At 27.6% G+C, this 26,899-nt stretch overlaps 1 protein-coding gene, 1 long non-coding RNA gene and 1 pseudogene across 3 annotated transcripts; all 3 read left to right on the plus strand.

The window, feature by feature from the left end:
• The first annotated feature begins 1,223 nt into the window (after nt 1-1,223).
• On the plus strand, nt 1,224-10,412 carry LOC114185648 (receptor-like protein 56). 2 transcript variants are annotated; one of them, XM_028073508.1, is made up of 13 exons: nt 1,224-1,573; nt 1,661-1,804; nt 1,964-2,125; nt 2,192-2,341; nt 2,446-2,526; nt 2,667-2,822; nt 4,711-4,866; nt 5,540-5,614; nt 6,338-6,493; nt 6,854-7,009; nt 7,684-7,758; nt 7,878-8,027; nt 8,166-10,412. In XM_028073508.1, the coding sequence occupies exons 1-13, from the start codon at nt 1,237-1,239 to the stop codon at nt 10,334-10,336; spliced, it is 3,969 nt and encodes a 1,322-aa protein (XP_027929309.1). In that variant the 5' UTR covers nt 1,224-1,236; the 3' UTR covers nt 10,337-10,412. The 2 variants fall into 2 exon arrangements, with proteins under 2 accessions (XP_027929309.1, XP_027929310.1); XM_028073509.1 differs by lacking the exon at nt 2,446-2,526.
• Nucleotides 10,413-11,265: 853 nt separating this feature from the next.
• On the plus strand, nt 11,266-13,238 carry LOC114185649. Its single transcript, XR_003604878.1, has 4 exons — nt 11,266-11,665; nt 11,770-11,868; nt 12,740-12,907; nt 12,989-13,238. It is a non-coding gene; the product is annotated as an uncharacterized LOC114185649 (long non-coding RNA).
• A 6,211-nt stretch (nt 13,239-19,449) lies between these two features.
• LOC114184340 lies at nt 19,450-26,874 on the plus strand (annotated as a pseudogene).
• The last annotated feature ends 25 nt before the right edge of the window (nt 26,875-26,899 follow it).

Below are 26,899 nucleotides of genomic sequence, written 5' to 3' on the forward strand. Positions count from 1 at the left end.
AATAATTAGTAATAAGCTGCTTAGTATGTAACTAGTTTTTATAATTAAAATTACTAATAGATGACGTTGCACCAAAAGCTTGAATTTCTTCTCTAAGTTTTAGTTGGGCAAATTAACTATTATTGAACTGTTCTTCACTTAATAAATTTTAGAAAACTATAGTATAATCATATATTAACTCAAGAAGTACTAATTTAATCGATCAAAGGTATTATAGAGAAGTTCTCACCAATAACCCAAAAAACTAGGTTTTATACGAGCAAAATACACCATTTGATATCAATTGAATCAAATTTACTTATTCTTAAAACAAAATCATCTTCGGTTAACAATTTCACAAAACAACATTCCATAGTTATCAATATGATTCACATTCTCAACCAACAAATTCATTCCATACATCGAATCCAATTAAACCACAATTTCATATGAAGGCACTGAATTTAAATATCTAACTTTCCTTTCCCATACACTTTAACTCTTCACCAACAAAATTTACTATATCAAAGAATCATACTCATCAATAAAAAAAAACACATTACATGTTAAATTAAATTGATCGCAGCAGCAAATTCATCAATTGACTCATTCATCGTCTCAACAAAAGCTTTTTAAATATCTAACTCTCATTACCTTGGTTAAACAACCCTTTAACTCACAGTTGCTCCTTAGATTTCTATACAATGTTAGGAAGTGAGTTTTAAATCTAATTCAATATCACAAAACCAACTTCTAAGGTAAGAATTGTACTCATTTATATATTGTGAATTAACTTTATCTCTACTCGATATGAAACTTTGAACAACTTTAAACTATTTTAAGTTACATTCTTGGACCTTAAAACTACGTGTATCTAAAAAATACTAAACTATTTTGTTTGAGATTCTAATCGGTTAGAAGTATAGACCTCACCACCATGAATTTATTGGTGGTCTTTGATCATCAAACAAATAAAAAAAAAAAACTTAAAGATAAAGAGAAAGAGAAAAAATGTTTGAAAAGTGTTTTAGAAAGATGGTGATTCTTATAAAATAAAACTTTAATATAAATCTCTATTTAGAGGGACTTTTATTAATAAAACAATCGAGTGTATTTTTTAAAGATCACTACTACTCTTGGTTATTTTCTCATAATAAAATAAATTAATTGTACTATATTTAAAATTTATGATAATTATTTATAGGATAATTATTGAGACATGTCTATTTAAGGGATGACGAGGAAGTTGTTGATGCAATGAAGAGAAAAATGAAGGGTGGTGTGAGATTGTGTTTCCTCATTTTCCTTTTATTGGAAGCTCTGTGCTCTGAAGGATGTAGGAAGGAAGAAAGAGAAGCTCTTTTGGGCTTACGTTCCCATTTCGACTATGCCAATTGGAATGTCGAAACGGATTGCTGTGAATGGGAAGGAGTGGAGTGCAACTCCTCCACAGGGAGAGTGGCGCAACTCTATCTTTATGGCGTGTGGAAGTCAACAGAACAATATATAAATTACTCCCATTTTTCTGTCTTCAAAGATTTGAAGGAACTCCACTTGGAGGATAGTAATATAGTTGGTTGTGTGGAGGCTGAAGGTATTATTCAATAAAACTTCATTGCAGCTCCTTTTTTCTCTGTATTATGTTTTATGGATTACTCATTATTTCAACTTTATTTTCCAGAGTTGTCAAATCTGGAGCTTCTTGACATGAGTTATAACAATCTGGATACTGCTGCCGGCATTCTATCTTGTTTGGATGGCCTTCCATCTCTTAAGTCTCTTTATTTAAGATATAACAGCTTCAATACATCTTCATTAACCCACGGTGAGATTAGCTATTTTATTTATTTTAAGAAATCACAACAATAATATTTCTTATTAGCATGAAGGTCTTCTAATTTTCTTATACTATACTTTTTTTCACATTGTTGGCTTCTTTCACAACTTTTGGTTTTAATGAATACATGATGTGCATATATGTAAGTTTTTGAAAGTGTGTCACCAAAGCTGCGTAGTAATCTGGAGGTCATTGACTTAAGTCGAAACTATTTGAGTAATGACATCTTGGCATCCATGGAGGGATTCACATCTTTAAAGGAACTCTATTTGTCTGGAAATCTATTGGACTCGGATCTTCACTTTCAAGGTAACTTTTCCATTTGATTAATAAAGCTGAGTAGTTGTTAATTAATGGAGGATATATTCTTTGCAGCTTTATGCTCATCATTCAAGAATCTTGAGGTTCTTGACTTGTCCTACAACAACCTCAACCACACTGATATTGGCTCTGCTCTTACCGGACTCTCATCCCTCAACTCTTTATATTTAACAAACAGTCAATTGAGTTGGAGATCAATTTATAGTACGCACCCATATACTTTTTCATATTATAGAAATCTTCATCATTTGTTTGTTTTTTATTATACAATATATCTAACGGTCTATAATCAAAATATGTATTGTTAGATATTTCAAAATTGAGTTCTTTGGAAAAGCTTCACTTAGGCGGGAACAACTTGAATGAGTCTGGGACTGGGAGTATATTAGGTTAGTTGTGATCAATAATATTTGATAGTATTTTATTTAAACTAGATATCACTCTACTTCAACATACGCATATATGCATCTTCCTTATTCTTAATTAGTGAGTACCGATAAGTTGATGCTGTCGATTTTGTTTTTATCAGAGAATGACACATTTAAATGGCCAACCAATTTACAACGTCTAAGCCTCTGGTCTAACAGTTTGAGCAACAAATTTCTTTCATCTCTGAGAGGCCTTCCACGTCTTCAATTTCTTGATTTAAGCTACAATCAATTAGAAGGATCGCTGGATATAAGCGGTCAGTATTTTTGTCCATTATTACATTCTAATATTTTAGAATTAATATAGTATTCAACTATTGGTTAGAAGTAGTGATTTAATAGGACTCTATAATAAACATAATACACTTAATTACAAATCATAATTAATTTAATGTTAAGATAATTAATATTAAAAGTGTCCACAAACTACCGTATATATAATAGTTTATATTATAAAATATTTAAAAAAAATACACTTGTTTATTTAGGTAGATGTGACTTCTTTCCAATATGCATGCTCCCTATTATAGTGATTACAGATAAGTTTATGCTTTCAGTTTTTAAGAGTAGAAAAAATAATTTTACCTACAATCAATCTAAGTTATAGAACTAATTGTAAAATTACGAATGTAGTATATGTATATGTGAACATTTTATCATATTTTCTAATTGTTTAGTTAAATTAAATTTTAAAATATGTTGAGGCCGTTGAAAGGTTATTTGATAGTATTTTATTTAAAGTAGATATCACTCCATTTCAACGTATTTCAACCTATGCATATGCATCCTCCTTATTCTTAATTAGCATATAGTCTCATGCTTTCCTTTTTTTTTTCTTATCAAAGAGCGCTAGATATAAGCGGTTAGTATCTTTATCAATTATTATTAAACAATGTGTTTAGCGCTAGATATAATATTCAACAATGTGTTAAAATCATGATTTAGTTAGGAGTCTAACAAACATTTATCAATTAAAGCTTTACAATATTTGACTCAAATAGAATATTTAGTAATTAAAATAAAAAACTAACAACATTTAAGATGCTGAAATTTCAAATAATTTAACTAAATAACCCTCAGCTTAATTAAAATTTACTTATATTATTAAACTTCTAAGCTTAAGTATTTTAATATCCTGAAATAATTATTATTTTAATATCCAAGTCCATGTGTTTCTGATGACTTTGGGATATATGAAGTTTTTAAAAGTTTAGAGGCTAAAAATTTAATTAGAGAATATTTGGGATTTTTTTTTAAAAGATTTAAAACAATATGATTGATTTAAATTTTAAATGTAATAGAAGACTATGACCACACAATGATTTTACCAAAAAAAAGGTTTATTTGTATTTTGTGCTTTATCCTACTTTTATGCTTTAATTTAATCTTTTACACGTTCAAAAAGTTCTATTTGGTTCTTTATGTTTAGCAGTTGTTTGTTTTTATCAATTCTATGCAGGTACTTATTGTGTTTATATAAGTTGATTTGTGATGATTTATAAGAATGAATTTGGAGAAGAGAATGATATTTTTTGGAGTAAGGATATTTGAGTGAAAAGCCAATTCACTCCCCCATATAATTATCATTTTGTCTTTGTTATTCTTTTACTTTTTTATTTTTCACTTTTAGACAAATTTTAATTTATTATATTTTAATTTTAAAATTCTTTTACACCATTATATCAAAATAATATTGATTATAAAAATTCTAATTATTGAAATTTTTAGTTTGAGTTAATTTTAAATATTGATTATAGAAATTCTAAAAATTCTAGGTTAGATTTGATTTCACATTTGAGTTAATTTTTAGTTTTTTTATTTTTTTTAATTCTTATGACTCCATTATATGCAGTTCCTTATTAACGATGAGTACCGATAAGTTGATTATCACAATTTTAATTTTATCAAAGAATGAGACATTTAAATGGTCAACCAATTTACAATACCTAAATCTTCGGGATAACAGTTTGAGCAACATATCTCTTTCATTTCTGAGTGACCTCCCACATCTTCAATATCTTGATTTAAGCAACAATTAGTTAGATTATTTATTTAAGTAGATATGAATTGTTTCCTATATGTATCATCCTTATTTTTATTTATAGTGATACAAATGTTGATGTTTTCAATTTTGTTTTCCATTAGAGAATGAGACATTTAAATGGCCAACCACTTTACGAGAACTATGGCTGAGATCGAATAGATTGAGTAACAAATTTGTTTCATATCTGAGGGACCTTCCACATCTCCAATTTCTTGATTTAAGCGACAATCAATTAGAAGGAGCACTCGATATAAGCGGTCAGTATTTTTTATAGATTATCTTAGGACATTCATTATTTATCGCTTTATTCTAATGTTTTAGAATTAAGATTTGATTATTCATTTACTTTGCATAATGCTACCAATTTTATCTTATAGTTTCTATACTAAAAAGTTACTCATTTTAATCTTGCAAATATCACTTTAATAATTTTTAATCCATATATTACTTTTAATTTTGTTAACTTTATAATATATAATACCAGTACTAAAAGAGATTAAAAATAATATGTATAATATTAGCGACTAATATATATCCAATGTTAATTTATCCGATAATGACCTCCATCCTGGAAATAGTCAACACAAACTTCTAACAACAGCTAATTTACCCTCATATGATATGAGAGTGTAAGTTCAACATAATGTGTTAGTTATCAAGTCCTTGTTTCTTTATCAAATACTTAGTAAAAAGTATTTAGAGATTATTTATCTATTTTCCAATGCTTATTTATAAGTAAAGATAGTAAAAGTTGAAATTTACATTAATATCTTTCATTAAACATAAGTCGACATTTAGAGGTTAAACTTACACTAGTTTTTGGAAAAATAAAAGTTTTGGTTATTTGAAAGTAAACTAGTTATGTAATGCTTCTGAGCGAAGAAAAATATAACTCTTCATTGATTTTTATTATTATTTTTTTTTTTGCAGGACTATCGACTTTATCCAATTTGACGAATCTTTATCTAGGGGATAATAATATCCATAATTTTGTGACCCATCAAGGTATTAAAGAAAAAAGAATGATTTTAAATGGTTTAAGTCAGTATTTATTATTAGTATTTTTTATCGATCATTATATTCTAATATTTTATAATTGATATTTATAATCTATAATAATATATAAATATGATTCTCTATTCTGTGTCTATATTTCTAAATACTAAATTTATCCTTTAAAATATAATTATTCATTAAATTTTTGAGAATTGACCGTTATTTTTACAAATATTTTTCATAAAATCGTTTATTTATACTCTTTTCTTTTTCTCTATTTATCAACAGTTATTCTCTTATCTCTTTTTATATATTTTACTCTATTTTTAATAAATATAATTTTATTTTATATATTAACTTAAAAACATTATATTATCATCACCTACTAATATAATATTACATATATTTAAAAAATACATACACACGGCGCAATGCTAGTTCTATGTAAAAGGGATTCTCCACTCTTGTAAACACAATTTATATTCTTATTTTACTTCTTGGTTTTAACTAAATTTTTAAGAGTAATCGTTATTTTATTTTATTTTTTAAATTAAATTCAATTACAATTAATAATGGCAAACTAAAATATAATTTTTAAATTATTTTAATAATGTTAAATATAAGTAATTTTTGTTTTTAATAATTTAGTATATTTAATAACCAAAGAGAGTCAGTATTATTCTCAATGAGTGAGTACTCATAACAACATGCTTTCAATTTTGTTTTTATCAGAGAATGAGACATCTAAATGGCCAACCAATTTACAACAGCTACACCTCCAGTATAACAGTTTGAGCAACATATCTCTTTCATCCTTCAGTGACCTTCCACGTCTTCAATATCTTGATTTAAGCAACAATCAGTTAGAAGGATCACTGGATATAAATGGTCAGTATCTTTATCCATTATTTTATTAGAATATTAAAAAAAATTTCCAGATATATTGTATTCTAATATTTTAGAATTAACATAGTATTCAATTATTTGTTAGAAGTAATGATTTAATCAGGAGTTTAGTCAATATTTACACGGTCAGTTACAAATCATAATTAATTTATTAAGATAATTAATATTAAAAATGTACGCAAACTACTGTATATATATAAGAGTTTATATGATAAAATATTGTAAAAAAAAAACAACACTTATTTATTTAAGTAGATATGAATTGTTTCCAATATGCATCATTCTTATTATTTTTATTTACAGTGATACAGATGTTGATGTTTTCAATTTTATTTTTATTAGAGAATGAGACATTTAAATGGCCAACGACTTTACAACTCCTAGACCTGAGTTCAAACAGATTGAACAACATATTTGTTTCAACTCTGACGGACCTTCCGCATCTCCAATATCTTGATTTAAGCGACAATCAATTAGAAGGAGCACTCAATATAAGCGGTCAGTATATTTTATAGATTATTTTAGGACATTCATTATTTATCGCTTTATTCTAATGTTTTAGAATTAAGATTTGATTATTCATTTACTTTGCATAATGCTACCAATTTTATCTTATAGTTTCTATACTAAAAAGTTACTCATTTTAATCTTGCAAATATCACTTTAATAATTTTTAATCCATATATTACTTTTAATTTTGTTAACTTTATAATATATAAGACCAGTACTAAAAGAGATTAAAAATAATATGTATAATATTAGCGACTAATATATATCCAATGTTAATTTATCCGATAATGACCTCCATCCTGGAAATAGTCAACACAAACTTCTAACAACAGCTAATTTACCCTCATATGATATGAGAGTGTAAGTTCAACATAATGTGTTAGTTATCAAGTCCTTGTTTCTTTATCAAATACTTAGTAAAAAGTATTTAGAGATTATTTATCTATTTTCCAATGCTTATTTATAAGTAAAGATAGTAAAAGTTGAAATTTACATTAATATCTTTCATTAAACATAAGTCGACATTTAGAGGTTAAACTTACACTAGTTTTTGGAAAAATAAAAGTTTTGGTTATTTGAAAGTAAACTAGTTATGTAATGCTTCTGAGCGAAGAAAAATATAACTCTTCATTGATTTTTATTATTATTTTTTTTTTTTTCAGGACTATCGACTTTATCCAATTTGACGAATCTTTATCTAGAGGATAATAATATCCATAATTTTGTGACCCATCAAGGTATTAAAGAAAAAAAATGATTTAATTTTTTAGCCGAAGGTATATTTATGATTTTTTACAAAGATAAATTAATTTCATAGTTGTTACATTAAGATTAATATTTTTTTTCTACTGTGCAGATTTTCATGATTTAAGGAAGCTAGAACGATTGGTATTGGATGGAAATAATAACATGAGAAATGAATTTTTTAAAAGTATTGGAAACTTGACGTCCTTAAAAACACTTTCTCTTTCACACTGTCATATAAATGACACCCTTCCCGCAGCTGGTAATTATATTATTATTTAATGTTATTCTTGAAATACATGCTCTATGCAATTTTTTTGTTAGTTTCATTGAAATCTTTATATCTTTCTTATTATAACCCTTGCAAGATGTTTTCTTGTTTTTTCAAATTTTCATTCAGATTGGTTTAAGATGAAAAAGTTGGAAGAGTTATATCTAATAGATAATGGATTTGAAGGATCTCTTCCCAATTCTTTCGTTAACATGACATCTCTTCGGATATTGGAACTTTCTCAAAATAACTTCATTGGAAGGTTTGACTCTAAAATTGCAACACTTACATCACTTGAACAATTTGATTTTACAGAAAACCAATTTGAAGTTCCTATTTCTTTTTCGTCATTTGCCAATCATTCAAACCTTATAGCCATAAGGGGTAAAGGCAATAAAATTATATTGGACTCACAACACAATTTGCACACTTGGATTCCAAAATTTCAGTTATGCGAGCTTAGCTTGTCTTCAAACATTGAAACTAGTAGTTTTCTGCTTCCCAAATTTCTTCATTATCAAAAAGATTTAAATATACTAGATTTCGGTAATTTGAAGTTGGAAGGAAGGTTTCCTCATTGGTTGTTGGAAAACAACACAAAAATGATTGAAGCTACTTTTAGAAATTGCTCCTTGACTGGTAGCATGCAATTACCATTGCATCCCCTTCTTGAGTTACGAAGTATTGATGTGTCTAACAATGCCATAACTGGTGAAATTCCAAGCAAGAATATCAGTTCAATTTTTCCAAATTTGGGAAATCTAAACTTGTCTAGAAACCTGATCCAAGGTTCAATTCCTCGTGAGTTTGGCCAAATGAAGTTATTGAGTGAGTTGGATCTTTCAAACAACCAATTGGCTGGAGAAATATCAGATGACATATTTGAAGATGGACAACAACTCACTACCTTGATACTTTCAAATAATATGCTCGAGGGATCCATCTTTACAATACCCACTAATTTGGAGTATCTATCATTGAATGATAATAACTTTAGTGGTACACTTCCGAGAAGGATTTTTAACACATCTATCATTTCATTGGACATAAGCAATAATCATTTGGTAGGAAACATTCCAAGAATTTTGACAAATTTTTCAAAATTATCAGAACTTCGTATGTCGAATAACCACTTTCAAGGGTTCATTCCATTAGAATTGCCACAACAACTTAGAAATCTGAGTTATTTAGATCTCTCCCAAAATAATTTGACTGGTCTTGTGCCATCATTTCTAAATTCTTCTGTGAAATTTATCCATTTGAGCAATAACCATTTAACAAGATTGTCTAAGAAGATGTTCAATGGAAACTCTCCTTTAGTGATGTTAGACCTTAGCTACAATGAAATATTTGGCAACATTCAAGATATGACAGAAGACCTTAGTTATACAAAGTTGAATTTTCTCCTTTTAAAAAGTAATCACATTAATGGGGATATACCTAAACAATTATGTCAATTGATAGATTTAACCATGTTGGATCTTTCAGACAATAAATTTTCTGGAGAAATTCCCCACTGCTTGGGGACAATGCCTTTTGATAATAAGAACCTTGATCCATTATTAAAAGCATCAAAGGGGAGCTTCATTGTTGAAGAACATAGTCAAGCACCATTGCCATCAGAGTATAAGAAAGAGAAAGCAAGTTTCACTTCAAAGAGAAGTACTTATACTTACATAGGAAGCATCCTTATTTACATGACAGGAATTAATTTATCCCAAAATAAACTAAAGGGGAATATCCCATACGAGCTTGGAAATTTGACAAGAATCAAAACATTGAACTTGTCTCATAATGATTTGAGTGGACGAATTCCAAATTCATTCTCGAATTTGGGGCAAATAGAGAGTTTAGATCTTTCTTTTAACAAGTTGAATGGTCAAATTCCTCCAAAGCTCAATATCCTAACCTCACTTGAAGTATTAAGTGTGGCACACAACAATTTATCAGGTCCAATACCTGAATGGACAAACCAATTTGCCACATTTGATGAGAGCAGCTATGAGGGTAACCCATTCCTTTGTGGACCTCCACTACTAAAGAGTTGCAATCCTTCTTCTACAAATATTCCAAATGAGACAAATACTCACAAAGGTAATGATAGTTTGCTAGACATCTATGTCTTTTGTGTGAGCTTTGTCGTGTCATACACATTAGCACTGATAGCAACCATTGGAGTTTTATACATCAATCCTTACTTGAGGCAAGCATGGTTTTACTACATGGAATTGGTCGGTTTAAATTGTTACTACTTTATTGTGGATAATGTTTGTAGGTTTTGTGGTGTAAGAAATATGTAATATGTTCCTTGTATCCCTAGGATATCTGTTTGAGATTGATTCAATAAAGTAAATCATGCAAGTGTTTCTAATTCAAGTTAAAATAAGTATATAGCAAATAAACTTAATTCCATGTATTTCTAATTTAAAAGAAAACTAACTCTAACCAACAAATTCATCACATTTCAACATATATGAACTGAACTCAATTAAATAAATGTAAGATATTAACTTCTCCTACATGGAGACATCTTCTATTGCAAGAAATATAATTTCAGTGCCCAAAAACACCCCAAGCAAGCGAATAAAACTCAAAAGCTTTAGCATATGCAACCAACACCTCTATTATTTCATATTAGTATAACTTTCCTCTCTCCTCAATTGATTCAGATAGATGAATGATAAAAATCCCACCAATTAAAAAAAATGAAGAGAAATTTATAGGATAAATTGTGTGAGAAATATGAGCTTTCCCATATCAAGATTATGATTGACTTAGCTTGGTATTTTTTAGTGACTACATAGAGGTGAGACTCCATCGTAAAATAGATGGATGATTAATCTCGAATCATAGAGAAAATGAAGATAATTTTAAAGAAATGAATTCTTAAGAAAAATGAAGAATGATTTTTTTTTTTGATCTATTTAATAATTTATTGAAAAATATATTCATTATTCATTTAATTTAAAGCTACATCTCTTGACCTGAATGTGACCCTTACAAAGTTTTCTTAGAAGCCATGTGTGATTTCTTAGAAAATCATGACAATTAGTATCATGACGCAATTGGTTAAGATAACAGAAAATGCAATTTTACAATATTAGGATATATATATATATATATATATATATATATATATATATATATATATATATATATATATATATATATATATATATATAATAGCAGATGACTTGGATTCATTCATGAAAATCAGAGTAGTTATGATTTACTATTTTTTTCGTTAATCTCTTAGGCTACGAGATCTAGAAAGAATGAAATTTTAACGTCACCCCAATAACGTCTACCTAAGAAAAGTCCAACGTTAAAAATGTGTGGTGACATTTTTGTAAATAACGAGACCTTTTTAACGTCTGACGTGGAGCGGGCAGACGTTACTTAACGTCTGTTAAAAAATACCCCGACGTCACTCAAAAAAGGACGTCGGACCAGAGCGCGCCAGACGTCCCTTTACGTCGGACCCTCCCACCCCCGACGTCACTTAACGTCGGACATAACACCCCCGACGTTAAGTTTCAGTTTATCTCTGCGCGAAACGCAGAAACCCTCGCGCTGTTCATCGTTTACGCGAGATTCTCACCGACGACGCCATTTCCGACCCCCTCCAGGTGAGTTTCGAAAGGTTTTCACCATCAAACTTGTTGGGGTTTGATTATGGGTTGATTTTACGCGTTTTGAACCGATTATTTTCCGTTTTCATCTCCATTTGCAGCGTTTTGAGATTCGTCCCACTTGCTCTTCGTTCCCATTTGGCCAGCAGTGTGCGGAGACCCTAGACTTCCTCTCAAAGTTCGTCTTTCAATTAGAAGAGGTTAGTTTTTCATTGTATGTATATATTTGTTCATTGTATGTATAGAATTACTTGTATTAATTTATAAATGTCATTATAGTTTTAGTCTTAGACTATTTTTTTTGTTAATTTTTTTGTTAATTTTTTTATTTTATTTAAAATTTTATAATAATATTTGTAAAATTAGGAAATAAAATTATATTTATTATTAGATATATGCATGTTTAAATAATTCTCATTGCATTTTATTTTTGAATATTATTGTTGCAATGTTATTTTATATATGTAGATTTATTATACTTATAGTATACAGTGAGCGAAACTTAGTTCCCGTTTGAGATTTAATACAAATGATTAAATTTTTAATCGTTTGTATTAAATCTTGAATTGTATTAAATCTTGAATTGTCCGATTGGACAGTTTGAAAAAATTATTTTTCATAATTTGCTACAATGTGTACATTGAGGTTTACGCATAAATTCCATAAAATTTCGATTGAGGCTAATTTGTGTTGTTCTCTGGATGCATACTTGATTGTGATCATGATTAATCACTTTCATTTCGTGTACTTCAGAGACCAATGCGAAATGCTGTCGAAATTTTGTGAAATTTATGATGTTTGACTTATTTGTGCATGTGTTAGCAAATTATGAAAAATAATTTTTTCGAATGGGTAGGGCCTCACCTTGTGAGAGTTAAAAGTTTGAGATTGATTGAGTTTTTTACGAACATAGTATGGATCGAAACTGGATGAATGAGCGTCGCATAAGTGAAGAGTATGAAAAGGGGGTTTCTATGTTTTTGCAATATGTTCAAGAACACGCAATCTCAAGTAACGGGACATATTTTTGTCCTTGTGTTCGTTGTCTTAATCAAATACGTCATGACTTAGGAACAATGCGTGATCATCTTTGAAAAGAGGACCGGTAGAGCTAGAGTGGGAGTTAAGAGTATTTGGCCTCCATTGTCATGTCCCATTGTACATAAACCTGAATGATGCACTAGAGATCATTACAGGAGACAAGATGTTAAATATTTCAGTCATACAACTATGGTTCATGTAAGATTTTTTTTATTGTATTTCATATTTAAAGCAAGGAATTGGTACCTTTTAATATTATACCTAACTGTCTTCTTGTAGGTACATGGACAAAGTCATTGTGGACCAAGGTCGATCTTCTGTCTATGGATTCATTGAACCTCAAACAATTCAACCTTCGGGAAACTCACCTGACCAAATCAAACTTTATTTGCAAACATGGATGGTTGAGTCAAATAGAGAGATCTACTTTGCACCATACATTGATTCGTAAGTGTTTTTGCTAATAATATTTTGTGAAGTATTATTAATTATTTTGGCTAAGTACTTGTGATTGATGGTAGGTATCATTGGCAACTTTGTCTCATCATTCCAAGACAATGCCTAGTTGTTGTTATTTATATTAGTTTAGAATATATGTTGAAACTTAAGTTCTATTATATATAACTGTAACTCCAGAATTGTGCTGAAAGTATTATGAAATTGTTCTGGGAATTTTCTGATTTTCAGGTGTATGGATGTTGTAAAAATAGTCAAATTTTTTTTAAAAAAATGGAGCAGTTTAACGTCTGTCAAAGCCCGTCAGACGTTATTTAACGTCTGACCGTACCAGGGCCGACGTTATTTAACGTCTGACGGACTTTGACAGACGTTAAACTGCTCAGGTTTTTTCCTCATTTTAGCGTGAAAATTGACGTCTGTGTTACTAGCCCCGACGTTGGATAACGTCGGACTCTTAAAAGACCGACGTCAAGTGACGTCTGCTCTTTTTTCCGACGTTATTTTGACGTCTCCCGATACGACGTCGGTGTTTGGGCAGACGTCAAAGGTCAAAAATCTCGGACGTTAAAAGGCTTTTTTGTGTTAGTGTAATAAGACGTAAACCACATTTTTCTTACGAAAGGACGTGTTGAAAACATAAGAAAGAGTGAAATAATTTGATTCAGAATGGGTATGTATAGCGCCGATGCATATGTGGTTTAAGCCCCTGAAATTAGCGGTTCTGATTATTTATCCTAAATGTATTGTGGTATTTGTATTATAATATATACTAGTACCAGATCCGTGCGTATACATGATTTGTTTCTTGTTGTTATAGGCATTTTGTTTAAATATTATATATTATATTAGTTAAAAATTAAATTAAAATATTATTATTATTGATATAATTTATGTGAATTTGTAAATATATCATTTAGATTTTAGCTAATTATGACAATTTGCTTCATTATCTAATTATTCAAGACCATTGATTATGTTCATTATATATTGATATAATTTATAGTTACACAATACGTAGTTTATAGAATTCATAGTTACACAATACATAGTTTATAGTTATACTTAATTTATATTGAAATATTGAAATGATTACATTTGAGAATAAATCTGAAGGGTATGGTTGATGGCAAGGTATAGTAATTAGGTATCTTGTGAACTTTTGTTCCGTGCATAAGTACATTGAGTTATATATTATATTGAAATGAAATGCATATGTACATATAGTTGTTAAAATAAAATATAGAAATATTGAGAACTTTGGTCTCGTGCAAAACTTATGTCCAGACATGAATAATCAACTAAAACAAAAATGCAAACGTAATGTAACATTGATGTTAACATTTTTAAACAAAAATAAGTGCAGGTATTGTTATCAATGTCGACATTTAATTTATAATAATTAATTCTTGATGGGTACACACATTTTATTTTGTTTTTGTTTTTGTTTAAAATGTACATTGAGTTATATATTATATTGAAATGAAATGCATATGTACATATTTTTGCTAAAATAAAATATAGGAATATTGAGAACTTTGGTTTCATGCAAAAGTAATGTCCACACATGAATAATCAACCTAAACTAAAATTCAAACATAATGTAAGATTGATGTTAACATTTTTAAACAAAAATAAATGCAGATATTGTTATCAATGTAGACATTAAATTTATAATAACTAATTCTTGATGGGTACACACATTTATTTTATTTTTGTTTAAAATGTACATTGAGTTATATATTATATTGAAATGAAGTACATATGTACATATTGTTAAAATAAAATATAAGAATATTGAGAACTTTGGTCTCGTGCAAAAGTAATGTCACACATAAATAATCAACTTAAACAAAAATGCAAACTTAATGTAAGATTGATGTTAACATTTTTAAACAAAAATAAGTGCAGGTATTGTTATCAATGTAGACATTAAATTTATAATAATTAGTTCTTGATAGGTACACACATTTTATTTTGTTTTTGTTTAAAATGTACATTGAGTTATATATTATATTGAAATGAAAGGCATATGTACAAATTGTTGTTAAAATAAAATATAGGAATATTGAGAACTTTGGTCTCTTGCAAAATTAATGTCCACACACAAATAAACTTAAACAAAAATGCAAATGTAATGTAAGATTGATGTTAACATTTTTAAACAAAAATAATGCAGATATTGTTATCAATGTAGACATTAAATTTATAATAATTAGTTCTTGATTGGTACACACATTTTATTTTCTTTTTGTTTAAAATGTACATTGAGTTATATATTATATTGAAATGAAACTCATATGTACATATAGTTGTTAAAATAAAATATAGGAATATTGAGTACTTTGGTCTTGTGCAAAAGTAATGTCCACACATGAATAATTAACTTAAACAAAAATGCAAAAATAATAATCATTTTAATGGTTAAATAAATTTAAAAATGTGAAAGTTGTGTTTTCATGAGTTGGAATACGCTCAAATTTAGTAATTTACTAATACAAAGATAGTTGCATTGTTTCATGAGCAGTCATCACTGTCATATTATCTTGGATTACGTTTATTTGCAATGCAATCAAAACAATTATAATTTTTGAATATAAAACCATTTATAAGTTATTTATGTAAACCATTTAATAAATATATATTGATGAATTGGTAAATGTAAACAATTTTAATAGGAATAATATATTAATTACTTTATTTATAAAAAAATATTTTATTTGGAATATATTTATATTGAATATAAATTTTAATTTAAATACTAAATAATATTTAGAAATAAATAACAAAAATAATTTTTAATCAACCAAATTTGGAAATAGATGATGACAAAAACTTTGGTAAATAAAATATAAAAATGAAGTTTTCAGGTCTTTCTGAAAATGTATTTTGTGAATATCATTTTTAGGTCTTTTAAGTGTTGGAATCTGAAATTGTTAAATGATGAAAGCGTGTGAGAGAGATTGAACAATATCTAAAATAGTTGAGTTGAAATATGTGGACTAATGCAATGATGATTATCTTAAGCAGTGCAAATAATAAAGAAAAAAGAAAAAATATTTATACAAACGTGCACCATATTCGGATATCAAGAGAGATTAATGAATTACTTCAATAGTTGAATCCCAATCAATTGAATCATCAGAACGTTTATTTCGAGTAGTTCAAATTAACGGAGCAGTTCAATTATCTAGAATAGTGGTGCAATGATGATTAGCTGGAGCAGTACAAATAATAATTACAAAAATTTATATAAACGTTTATTCAGATTTTGTATTCATTATTTAGACGTTATGCAAATATATTTATAAAAAATTCATGGGAAGTTGGGTAGGGTTTCTTGAGCAATGGTAAATTTAGATTTTCAATGCAATGATAAATTTAGATTTTCGTTGAAAGTTGTGCAGGTTTGTATTGAACGTAAGATTTATTAATAGAGTAAGTTATTGCATTAAATGGTCTTAAATAGTAATTTATGGTTTCACATGTTATTAAATGGTCTTGAAAAGTAATTTATGCTTCCCATGCTACTGATTTGAAAGGACCAAGACATTCAGATGTTTCATTGAAAATTTTTTACCATACTATATTGAATTTGGAACGTCTTGGGAAAATAAAAAAAAAGTTGAAAAGGAGCAGAAATCTTGTGGGGAAGGTGAAAAAAATAGTTTAGGAAAAGTACAAATTCCAAAATATAAAATTGTTTTTATTTTTAAAGTACAAATATAAAATTATAAATTTTATATCTTAGTTTTGCATTACAATCAATAGATGTCCACTTTCTATATCCAATACTTTTTGACAATAATAAATTAATCTTATTATTCACAAAAAAATAAAAAATTAAACAAATTAAAAATAATTGATTAAACTTTATAATAACTTAAATATATTAAGAAACTCAAATTAATTATAATATATATGGTGTTTGTATCTTATATAGTCGTATTTAGTATTTACTATCAATCATCAATATGAAAATCGTAAAAAGTTAAGTAAAATGATAGAAAATAGAAAGAAAAAGAAAATAATAATCAAAACTTAAAGATAAAGTAGTATACGTATGAGATATTGCAGATATCATAATTACCATGAAAAAACAAATTGTAAAGAAAAATAAAAAAATAGGTGGTGCATACTGCTATTTAAAAAAGTTTAGTAAATTTATAGTCCATCAGGATAGGCATGTTAATATCATTGATATAATTTTTTTTCTATGCTTTATGATCTTGCATTTTACATGAGATGAGATAAATGATAATGAACAAAAACTCGTTTTCTTTTTTTAAGCTCTATAACACAATGATTATACTTTAGCTCTCAATTCATCGAGCAGTTCCCTTTGATGATTCTCATCATGTTCACCTGTCAAATGTCAAATTCAACCGCCTTATGGTTACAAATCTTTTTGGAAGAAAAATTATTTCATTGCTAAAACAATTAATTTCATACATGTGAAATTGTATCCAGCAAGACGTGTGTCTCTCAATAAATTAGAATTTCATTAATGCATACAAAACATATATAAAATAAAATAGGTATTCTAAAATAATATAATATAAAATAAAATAAAGCAAAACATGGAGCACCTAGTAGTTTCTCTGGGTGTGTAAAGCAAATCTCATTCTTGTGGGTGTGTAAAGCAAATCTCATTCCCGCCTTTAAGACTTGGTATGAACTCATCAATAAGGGGATGAACCTTGCATGCATCAGATGCCACTTTTGCCTTTAAATGCTTTCATATTTCTCGGTATTTAGGTCAGATAAGAAGAAAAAAAACACAACAGGTTAGAAATCAAATGGAGCAGAGAATCCAAAAAATAAAAAGATTTACTCTTCAATATCTTTGATCATATCCAATTTTTTTGCCATTACAAGCTTTACAAAATAAGCAACATAAAAATAAGAAAAATCAAAAGTGGAACTTTAGAAGACAATACGAAGAATGAAGTCATACAAAAATAAATAAAAAATGAAAAAAAAAACAGAGCCATCTTAAAGATCCACGAAAATACAGTAACACAACTACATTTTAAGATCAAAGATTAAACCACAACAAAAATCAAAACCAAAAACAAAACAGCAAAAACCTTAACAATCAACCCATCAACAAAACCAACACAAATATGGGTTGAAAAAAAAACATAAAGATGAAGGGAAAGACGGTAATAGGACATGCAAACAAAACCATCACAGTAAAACCAAAATGAAAACAAAGAATCACCTGATTAAGACAATAAAACATTCACAATCAAAGCAAAAGCCAAAACGAAAATTATAAAGTTAGGATTTCAGAAATAAGATGAACGGGAGAGAAAGCAAAGAAAGTTTCAAGATATCATCCTAAAAAATCCAAATACGAAATAACAACCAAAATCTAAAAAAAAAAACAAACATAAATGCCTCAGTAAAACAATAAAAAAGCAAAACCTATGGAAGACAAACGAAAAATATACATATTGACATTAATTAAATTATTAATAAATATATCAAAAGAAAGAATATATATAAATGAAATATAATTGTATAAAAATTTAAGAAAAGGTAAGAAAGATTTTAAAAACTATTAACTAAATTATTAAGAAATAGTTTAAAATTAAAAATAAGTTTACATAAAAAGAAATACATAAAATTATATTTTAAAAAATAATTTTAATATAATATATTAGAAATCGTTTTTTTGAACACGGTTTCATTACTTTTAATGTTTTGAAATCATGCAAGTGTTTCTAATTCAAGTTAAAATATGTATATATAACAAATAAATCTTAACTCCACTCCATGTATTTCTATTTTAAATGAATCCTAACTCAAACCAACAAATTCATCACATTTTAACATATATGAACTTAACTTAATTGAATAAATGTAAGATTAATATGAAAAAATAGTCTTAGGGTTGGATAAAAATATTTATTAACCCATATTAAATTTAGTCCATAGAGATTTTATATTGAAACAAATATATATATATATATATATATATATATATATATATATATATATATCATTACAACAAAAATATTTTATAATGGCAGTTATTTCTTGGTGGTTCTTGATGACTGACACTATCTTATTCAAAATTTAAATTTGTATTGTATTTAAAGTCAATTTAAAACTGACAGGAAATGAAATAGTTAATTTTTCTCTTTTTTTTTTCTTTTTTACCTTGATTTCTTTTCTCGTGAGTTCTTTTGTCTTCCACTGTTGCACACGAGTTCCTTTCGCCTTTCAAGCTTTTTTACCAATGCAAGTTTCCCAAGCTTCTTTCTCGTTCTATATTAATGGAGAGCTCACCATTTCCGTGGAATCATCAATTTCAAAACTGTTATGAAACTGTTGCATTTTCTTATTACTGTGGAATCATCTCTTCTCCAGCATCTTCTCTTCTATCCAGAGCCATTTTCTCCTTCATTGAATTCTTGTGAGTGTTTTTTCTCTCTAGTTTAGTTGTTTCATTCTCTCCATGAATAATTTTGAGTTTTAGCTTGTTATAAACCTAACTTCAATTTTGGAATCCTAATTTCTATTTTTATGTTCAGATGATAAATAATATTGATTATTGGTTTCGTACTCCTTTTATTCATAGTTTTTTTGTTTTTTCCTTGAATGCAATATGATAAATAAATGTTAACCTGAACCTACAATATTGGGGAGGAAGCGTTAGATTGGATATATTTGTGTATATGAATGTAAAACTTAGGTTTAAGTTAGTTCTGTTTACAAGACACGTTTAAAATAATTTTGAAAGCATGATCTTAGAATTTTTCTTTAAGTTATTAATTGGACTCGTCACTATTGTGTTTTAAATTTTTCAAGTTCGGATGCAATATATGTGATGGTGAGTGGGAATGTAATTTGTCAAAGGAATGTCAGATTTATTCTATTATGTTCAAAATTCTCAAACGACTTGAAAATTAAGAACATGTTTATAATTATGAAAAATGTTATTCATAAAGGAATCCAAGTAGAAGAAGGGTTGAACCTCTTGCATAAAAAAGAGGGAATAGAATGTTCCAGACAACAACATTCACATTTCTTTAGGTTTCTAATTTGTTATTTTCTCATTTCCATCCTATATTTTTAGATCACCCTCTCAAAAATTTTACAGCTTCTACAGATATCCGTATAAGATAGGGAGCATATAAACATTTTGTTGCTCTGGATGATGACAAATTGTTCTTCTATTGGAGGCAATAACAACATATCCTCATCTTTGGAATGCTTGCGAGCAGTTTAGTGAGTGTTTCAAGCTTAGAGGTTGAAAAATGTTTTGTTATTTTTTGTGAATGTGGATTTTCTGTTTCTCCTTAAAATACATTTGGTGGCATATGCAATTCTGATAAGATTGATAACATCCGTTTTTGAGTTTTTTGTTCTTCGGCTTTAAGTGTGTTACACAGGTGTAGCAGTGGGGACGTGGTACTAGATTCTCAGTCTGTTGAACAAGGTGATGGGCCTAACATTAGCTTCGACGAAGGTTCTAACTTGGAAATTTAGTTTGAGACACATCTTATATAAATTGTTATGCTTCTGAACATGTTTATAATTCTGAAAAATAGGAGAGAAAAATTCATGGTGTCCCGGTTCTTCTTAATCCTTCATTGAAACCATTGGTGTAACATCTATAACTAGTGTGCAATACATATATATATATATATATATATATATATATATATATATATATATATATATATATATATATATATATATATATATATATATATATATTATAAATTAAAAAAATTGGGGGGCCGGGGCACCTCTTTGCCTCATTAAAATCCGCCACTGTGTATAAGAAATAAAAATAATTCATTTTTAAGAGTAGATAAAATTTGTTTAATTATAGGTCGAAAAAGAATTTTACCTACAAGTAATATAAGTTATAGAACTATAATTAGGAATATAGTATATACAAAATTTTTATCATATTTTCTAAGTGTTTAATTAATTAAATTAAATTTTAAAATATTTTTAGTTTTTAAAAAATGAAAAAAAGCAACTATTTCTCGTGACATAATTCTAATTAATATCATTCTTAGCTATTTATTCTCTTTTGATCTCATAATTAATAAATATATCATGTATGAAATAATTGTGTAAAGACGTGAATCCCCTTAATCTTTTAACTATACCAGTAGTTGAAGAAATAAAAATTATGTTAAACTTTAATATACAAAACGTATATCCACTATATTTGTTCTAAAACGAGAGGGTTCTAAATACAAAGATATATACATATCAAAACTTCATACTTTGATTAATTTAAAGATTAATATTTTTAATTAAAATCTTATAACTAATATTAATAATCAATTTAAAATCTTTCATTAATTATAATTTTTTATTTATAATAATTATTTTAAATATTTATCGTTTATAAATTAGTATTTAAATTAATCATCATAATAATTAATTATGTTTTGTTTCTAAAATTAATTATTATTTAAGGATTTTTTTTTTCATTAATATGTGAAATCTAAATATCAATGTATGCCTATCACAAACCAATTCATTGTTCTTATAAACCAGTGTAACTTTATCATTAAAAACAATGGTTTTACTTCAATAAACCATTATTATTTACTAAATTCCCATGTTTTTAGCTTACACTAACAATCCAACTTAACTTGAAATAAAGTGATTAATTAAACTCGCTTGCCTCTATTTTAGCTTCTCAATGGAAGATTTCAAAACCAAATTAAGTTAGAAAGATCCTAACTTGTTCTTAAAGAGCTAAATTCACAAACAAAACACATAATTATCAACCTAGACTACCAAAGATTAACCTAATCGACTTAAATTTCACATGCAAGATTAAAGCAATCCTCATGTAAACAACATTATATTAAGAAAGAGAGATTTGTGACTTGAGGAGAAAAAAACTCACTTCAAAACAAAAATCAAATCTGATTGGGTCAAATTATTAATTTGTACTATCTTTTTAGAAGATCACTTTTGATCGGAGAAAAGATGAATAATTGAATTAAAAAATTAGAAATTACAAAAAGAAAAAAATGTTTAGATAGATAGTGAAATTTGGAAATTTATATACTTAACATAATTAGAACTTTAATTTTTATTATGTTTAAAACCATTTCTACTAAACATCAAAACAAATCTTAGAATCAATATATAAAGTAGTTGCTCTTAATTATTGAGTTTAAATTTATACAATGCTAACGTACGTAAAATTTATTTAATCAATCAAGTGATATATCATGGTTAATTTTATTTTTAAGATAATTAATATTTCAAAAGTCCATAAATTACAACACGCAGCCGTTTGTATTATTAAACAAAGTATTACACTCTTATATAAACTATCGATACTTATTTATTATAAGAAAAACTTATCAGGATTGCGTTTCCACTTTATTTGGACTATATTTTTATTATATTTGGATTATTTATCCTTTAAATTTTGAATTATGAGTGAAACTAAATTTCATTAAAATTATGTTTCAATTTCATTTAAATATTTGTGTTATGTTTTAATTTGATTTGAGTTATGTTTGACTCAATTTGATGAATTATGTTTGGAAAAAAATATTTTTGATTTTTTCTTATATTTAAATTTAATTAAAAATATTATATATGATTAAATAATATTGTATGAGATATTATCTAGTGCAAAGAGATAAATAATATTGATTGCATGGATAAAATTTTCGTACTAATCAATTGCTAACGAAATTGGTGTTGGAAGTAGATAATGTATGTGAAATTTTATACATAGTAATATTAGCGACTAATATATCCAATGATGACCTCCATATCGGGAATAATCAACACAAATCTCTAACAGCAATTAATTTAACACAAATTTTTAACAAGTTACCTACGTATGAGAGATGGTAAGTTTTACTTGAGGCCGAATTACCCACTCGTGACACATTAAGATAAAATATCTTATTAGTGGTCAAATTTTAGAAATAAAAAGTAATTAGTCATTATAATGATAAATTAAAAATTATTGATAACTAAAATAGTTTCTAAATTGGTCACTATAGTGAATTAGTCTTTAAATTGATCATTAACATTAGCTAACAAATAAATTGGTTTCTATATTTGTCCTATTAGTTACATATTTATATACAAATTTAGAGACCAATTTTTTGGTAGCTAATGTTAGTGATGATCAATTCAATATAAAGACCAATTTAGAAACCAATTTAAAACTATTTTAATTTTAATTACCAATAATTTTTAATTTATAAATTGGTATTTCAATTTATCACTATAGTAACTAATTATTTTTTGACACTAAAATTGGTCACTAAAATAATTACCAATTTAGAGATTAAATATAATTTTTTATTTATAATAGTGTCTATTTTAATAACTAATACTTTTTTATTTTTTAAATTGGTATCTAAGTTGGTCGTTATAATGACTAACAATTTTTTGTCGCTGTAATAACTAACAACTTTTGATCACTAAAATTAGTCGTTAACTAAGCATTTTCTTGTAATGTAACTATCATTTCTACATTTTTTTATTACAAAAGTAAATATAGTAAAAGTTTAATTTACATTTGTTTATTTCATTAAACATGGTCAACTTTTAGAGGTTAAACTTACTCTAGTTTTTGGAAAAAGAATACCTCTGGTTATTTGAAAGTAAACTAGTTTTGTAATGTTTCTAAGTAAAGAAAAATATAACTCTTCGCGAATGTTTGTTGATTTTTATTAATTCTTAATTTGTTTTTTCAGGATTGTTGACTTTATCCAATTTGACGAATCTTTATCTAAGCGATAATAATATCCATAATTTTGTGACCTATCAAGGTATTAAAGAAAAGTGATTTAAAATTGTTTAATTTATTGTTTAGGGATGTAGAAAAGACATATTAGATAAATTCATAATACTAACATATTCTTGAATCTCATAATACTGCCAAAGTTCATTTATTTACTTTTGTACAAAATTATGTTACTTTCTTAGAGACATATATATGCTTTATCTCATTTAAGTTAAAGTTTACTTACCTTTTTTCTAATTCAATTTATATATCTTTCAGGCCCAAAATGTCTCAGTAGATTGAATTTTCTTGATTTAGATGGGAATATGATAGATGGAAACAAACTAAGAGAGTCATTACGAGCTTTATCATCATCCATTAGAGAGCTTTCTATATCTTACAATGACTTGAAAGGAACAATTGTAGCTGACGGTAATAATAGTTATGAATTTTACAAAAAAGAGACATTCATTTCATAGTTGTTACATTAAGATTAATATTTTTTTTTCTACTGCGCAGATTTTCATGATTTAAGAAAGCTAGAACGATTGACATTGGATGGAAATAATAACACGGAGAATGAATTTTTCAAAAGTATTGGAAACTTGACGTCCTTAAAAACACTTTCTCTTTCACACTGTCATATAAATGACACTCCTGCAGCTGGTAATTATATTATTATTTAACGTTATTCATGAAATACATGAGCTATACAATTTTTTTAGTGTCATTGAAATCTTTATACCTTTCTTATTATAACCCTCGCAAGATGTTTTCTTTTTTCTTAAAATTTTCATTCAGATTGGTCGAAGATGAAGAAGTTGGAAGAGTTACATCTAATAGATAATGGATTTGAGGGATTTCTTCCCAATTCTTTCGTTAACATGACATCTCTTCGGATATTAGAACTTTCTCAAAATAACTTCATTGGAAGGTTTGACTCTATCATTGCAACACTTACATCGCTTGAACAATTTGATTTTATAGAAAACCAATTTGAAGTTCCTGTTTCTTTTTCGTCATTTGCCAATCATTCAAACCTTACAACCATACGGGGCAAAGGCAATAAAATTATATTAGACTCGCAACTGCACACTTGGATTCCAAAATTTCAATTACGCGAGCTTAGCTTGTCTTCAAACATTGAAACTAGTCCTTTTCTGCTTCCCAGATTTCTTCATTATCAAAAAGATTTGAATATACTAGATTTTAGTAATTTGAAGTTAGAAGGAAGGTTTCCTCATTGGTTGTTGGAAAACAACACAAAAATGACTGAAGTTACTTTTAGAAATTGCTCTTTGACTGGTACCATGCAATTATCATTGCATCCCCTTCTTGAGTTACGAATTATTGATGTGTCTAACAATATCATAATTGGTGGAATTCCAAGCAAGAATATCAGTTCAATATATCCAAATTTGGAAAATTTAAACATGTCTAGTAACCTGATCCAAGGTTCAATTCCTTACGAGTTTGGCCAAATGAAGTTCTTGAGGGAGTTGGATCTTTCAAACAACCAATTGTCTGGAGAAATATTAGATTACATATTTGAAGCTGGACAACTACTCAATTTCTTGATACTTTCAAATAATAAGTTCGAGGGGTCCATCTTTACAATACCCACTAATTTGGAGTATTTATCATTGAATGATAATAAGTTTAGTGGTAAACTTCCAAGCAAGATTTTTAACACATCCATCATTTCATTGGACGTAAGCAATAATCATTTGGTAGGAAACATTCCAAGCATTTTGACAAATATATCAAGATTATCAGAACTTCGTATGTCCAATAACCACTTTGAAGGGTTCATTCCATTAGAATTGGCACAACAACTTAGAAATCTAAGATATTTAGATCTCTCCCAAAATAATTTGACTGGTCTTGTGCCATCATTTCTAAATTCTTCTGTGAAATTTATCCATTTGAGCAATAACCATTTAACAGGATTGTCCAAAAAGATGTTCAATGGAAACTCTCCTTTGGTGATGTTAGACCTTAGCTACAATGAAATATCTGACAACATTCAAGATATGACACAAGACCTTAGTTATACAAAGTTGAATTTTCTCCTTTTAAAGGGAAATCACATTAATGGGGATATACCCAAGCAATTATGTCGGTTGATAGATTTAACCATGTTGGATCTTTCAGATAATAATTTTTCTGGAGATATTCCCCGATGCTTAGGGACTATGCCTTTTGATAACAAAAACCTTGATGCATCATTAAAAGCATCTAAGGGAAGTTTCTTTGTTCAAGAATATAGTCAAGCACCATTACCATCAGAGCATAAGAAAGAGAAAGCAAGTTTCACTTCAAAGAGAAGTACCTATACTTACATAGGAAGCATCCTTGCTTACATGTCAGGAATTAATTTATCACAAAATAAACTAAAGGGGAATATCCCATACGAGCTTGGAAACTTGACAAGAATCAAAACATTGAACTTGTCTCATAATTATTTGAGTGGACGAATTCCAAATTCATTCTCGAATTTGGAGCAAATAGAGAGTTTAGATCTTTCTTTTAACAAGTTCAGTGGTCAAATTCCTCCAAAGCTCAATATCCTAACCTCACTTGAAGTATTAAGTGTGGCACACAACAATTTATCAGGTCCAATACCTGAATGGACAAACCAATTTGCCACATTTGATGAGAGCAACTATGAGGGTAACCCATTCCTTTGTGGACCTCCACTACTAAAGAGTTGCAGTCCATCTTCTACAATTATTCCAAATGAGACAAATACTCACAAAGGTAATGGTAGTTTGTTGGACATCTATGTCTTTTGTGTGAGCTTTGTCGTGTCATACATATTAGACTGATAGCAACCATTGGAGCTTTATACATCAATCCTTACCTGAGGCAAACATGGTTTTACTACATGGAATTGGTCAGTTTAAATTGTTACTACTTTATTGTGGATAATTTTTGTAGGTTTTGTAATATGAGAAATATGTAACGTGTTCCTTGTATCCCTAGGATAT

Source organism: Vigna unguiculata, chromosome 5, assembly GCF_004118075.2.
Source record: "Vigna unguiculata cultivar IT97K-499-35 chromosome 5, ASM411807v1, whole genome shotgun sequence".
Lineage (NCBI taxonomy): Eukaryota > Viridiplantae > Streptophyta > Magnoliopsida > Fabales > Fabaceae > Vigna > Vigna unguiculata.

Bases quoted from the DNA above. Each gene is read 5' to 3' on its own strand.
- LOC114185648 (XM_028073508.1), top strand. From the start codon at position 1,237: ATGAAGAGAAAAATGAAGGGTGGTGTGAGATTGTGTTTCCTCATTTTC. The intron at 5,615-6,337 runs GTATTAAAGAAA...TGTTTTTATCAG, and splicing joins TAATTTTGTGACCCATCAAG to AGAATGAGACATCTAAATGG. The intron at 6,494-6,853 runs GTCAGTATCTTT...TATTTTTATTAG, and splicing joins AGGATCACTGGATATAAATG to AGAATGAGACATTTAAATGG.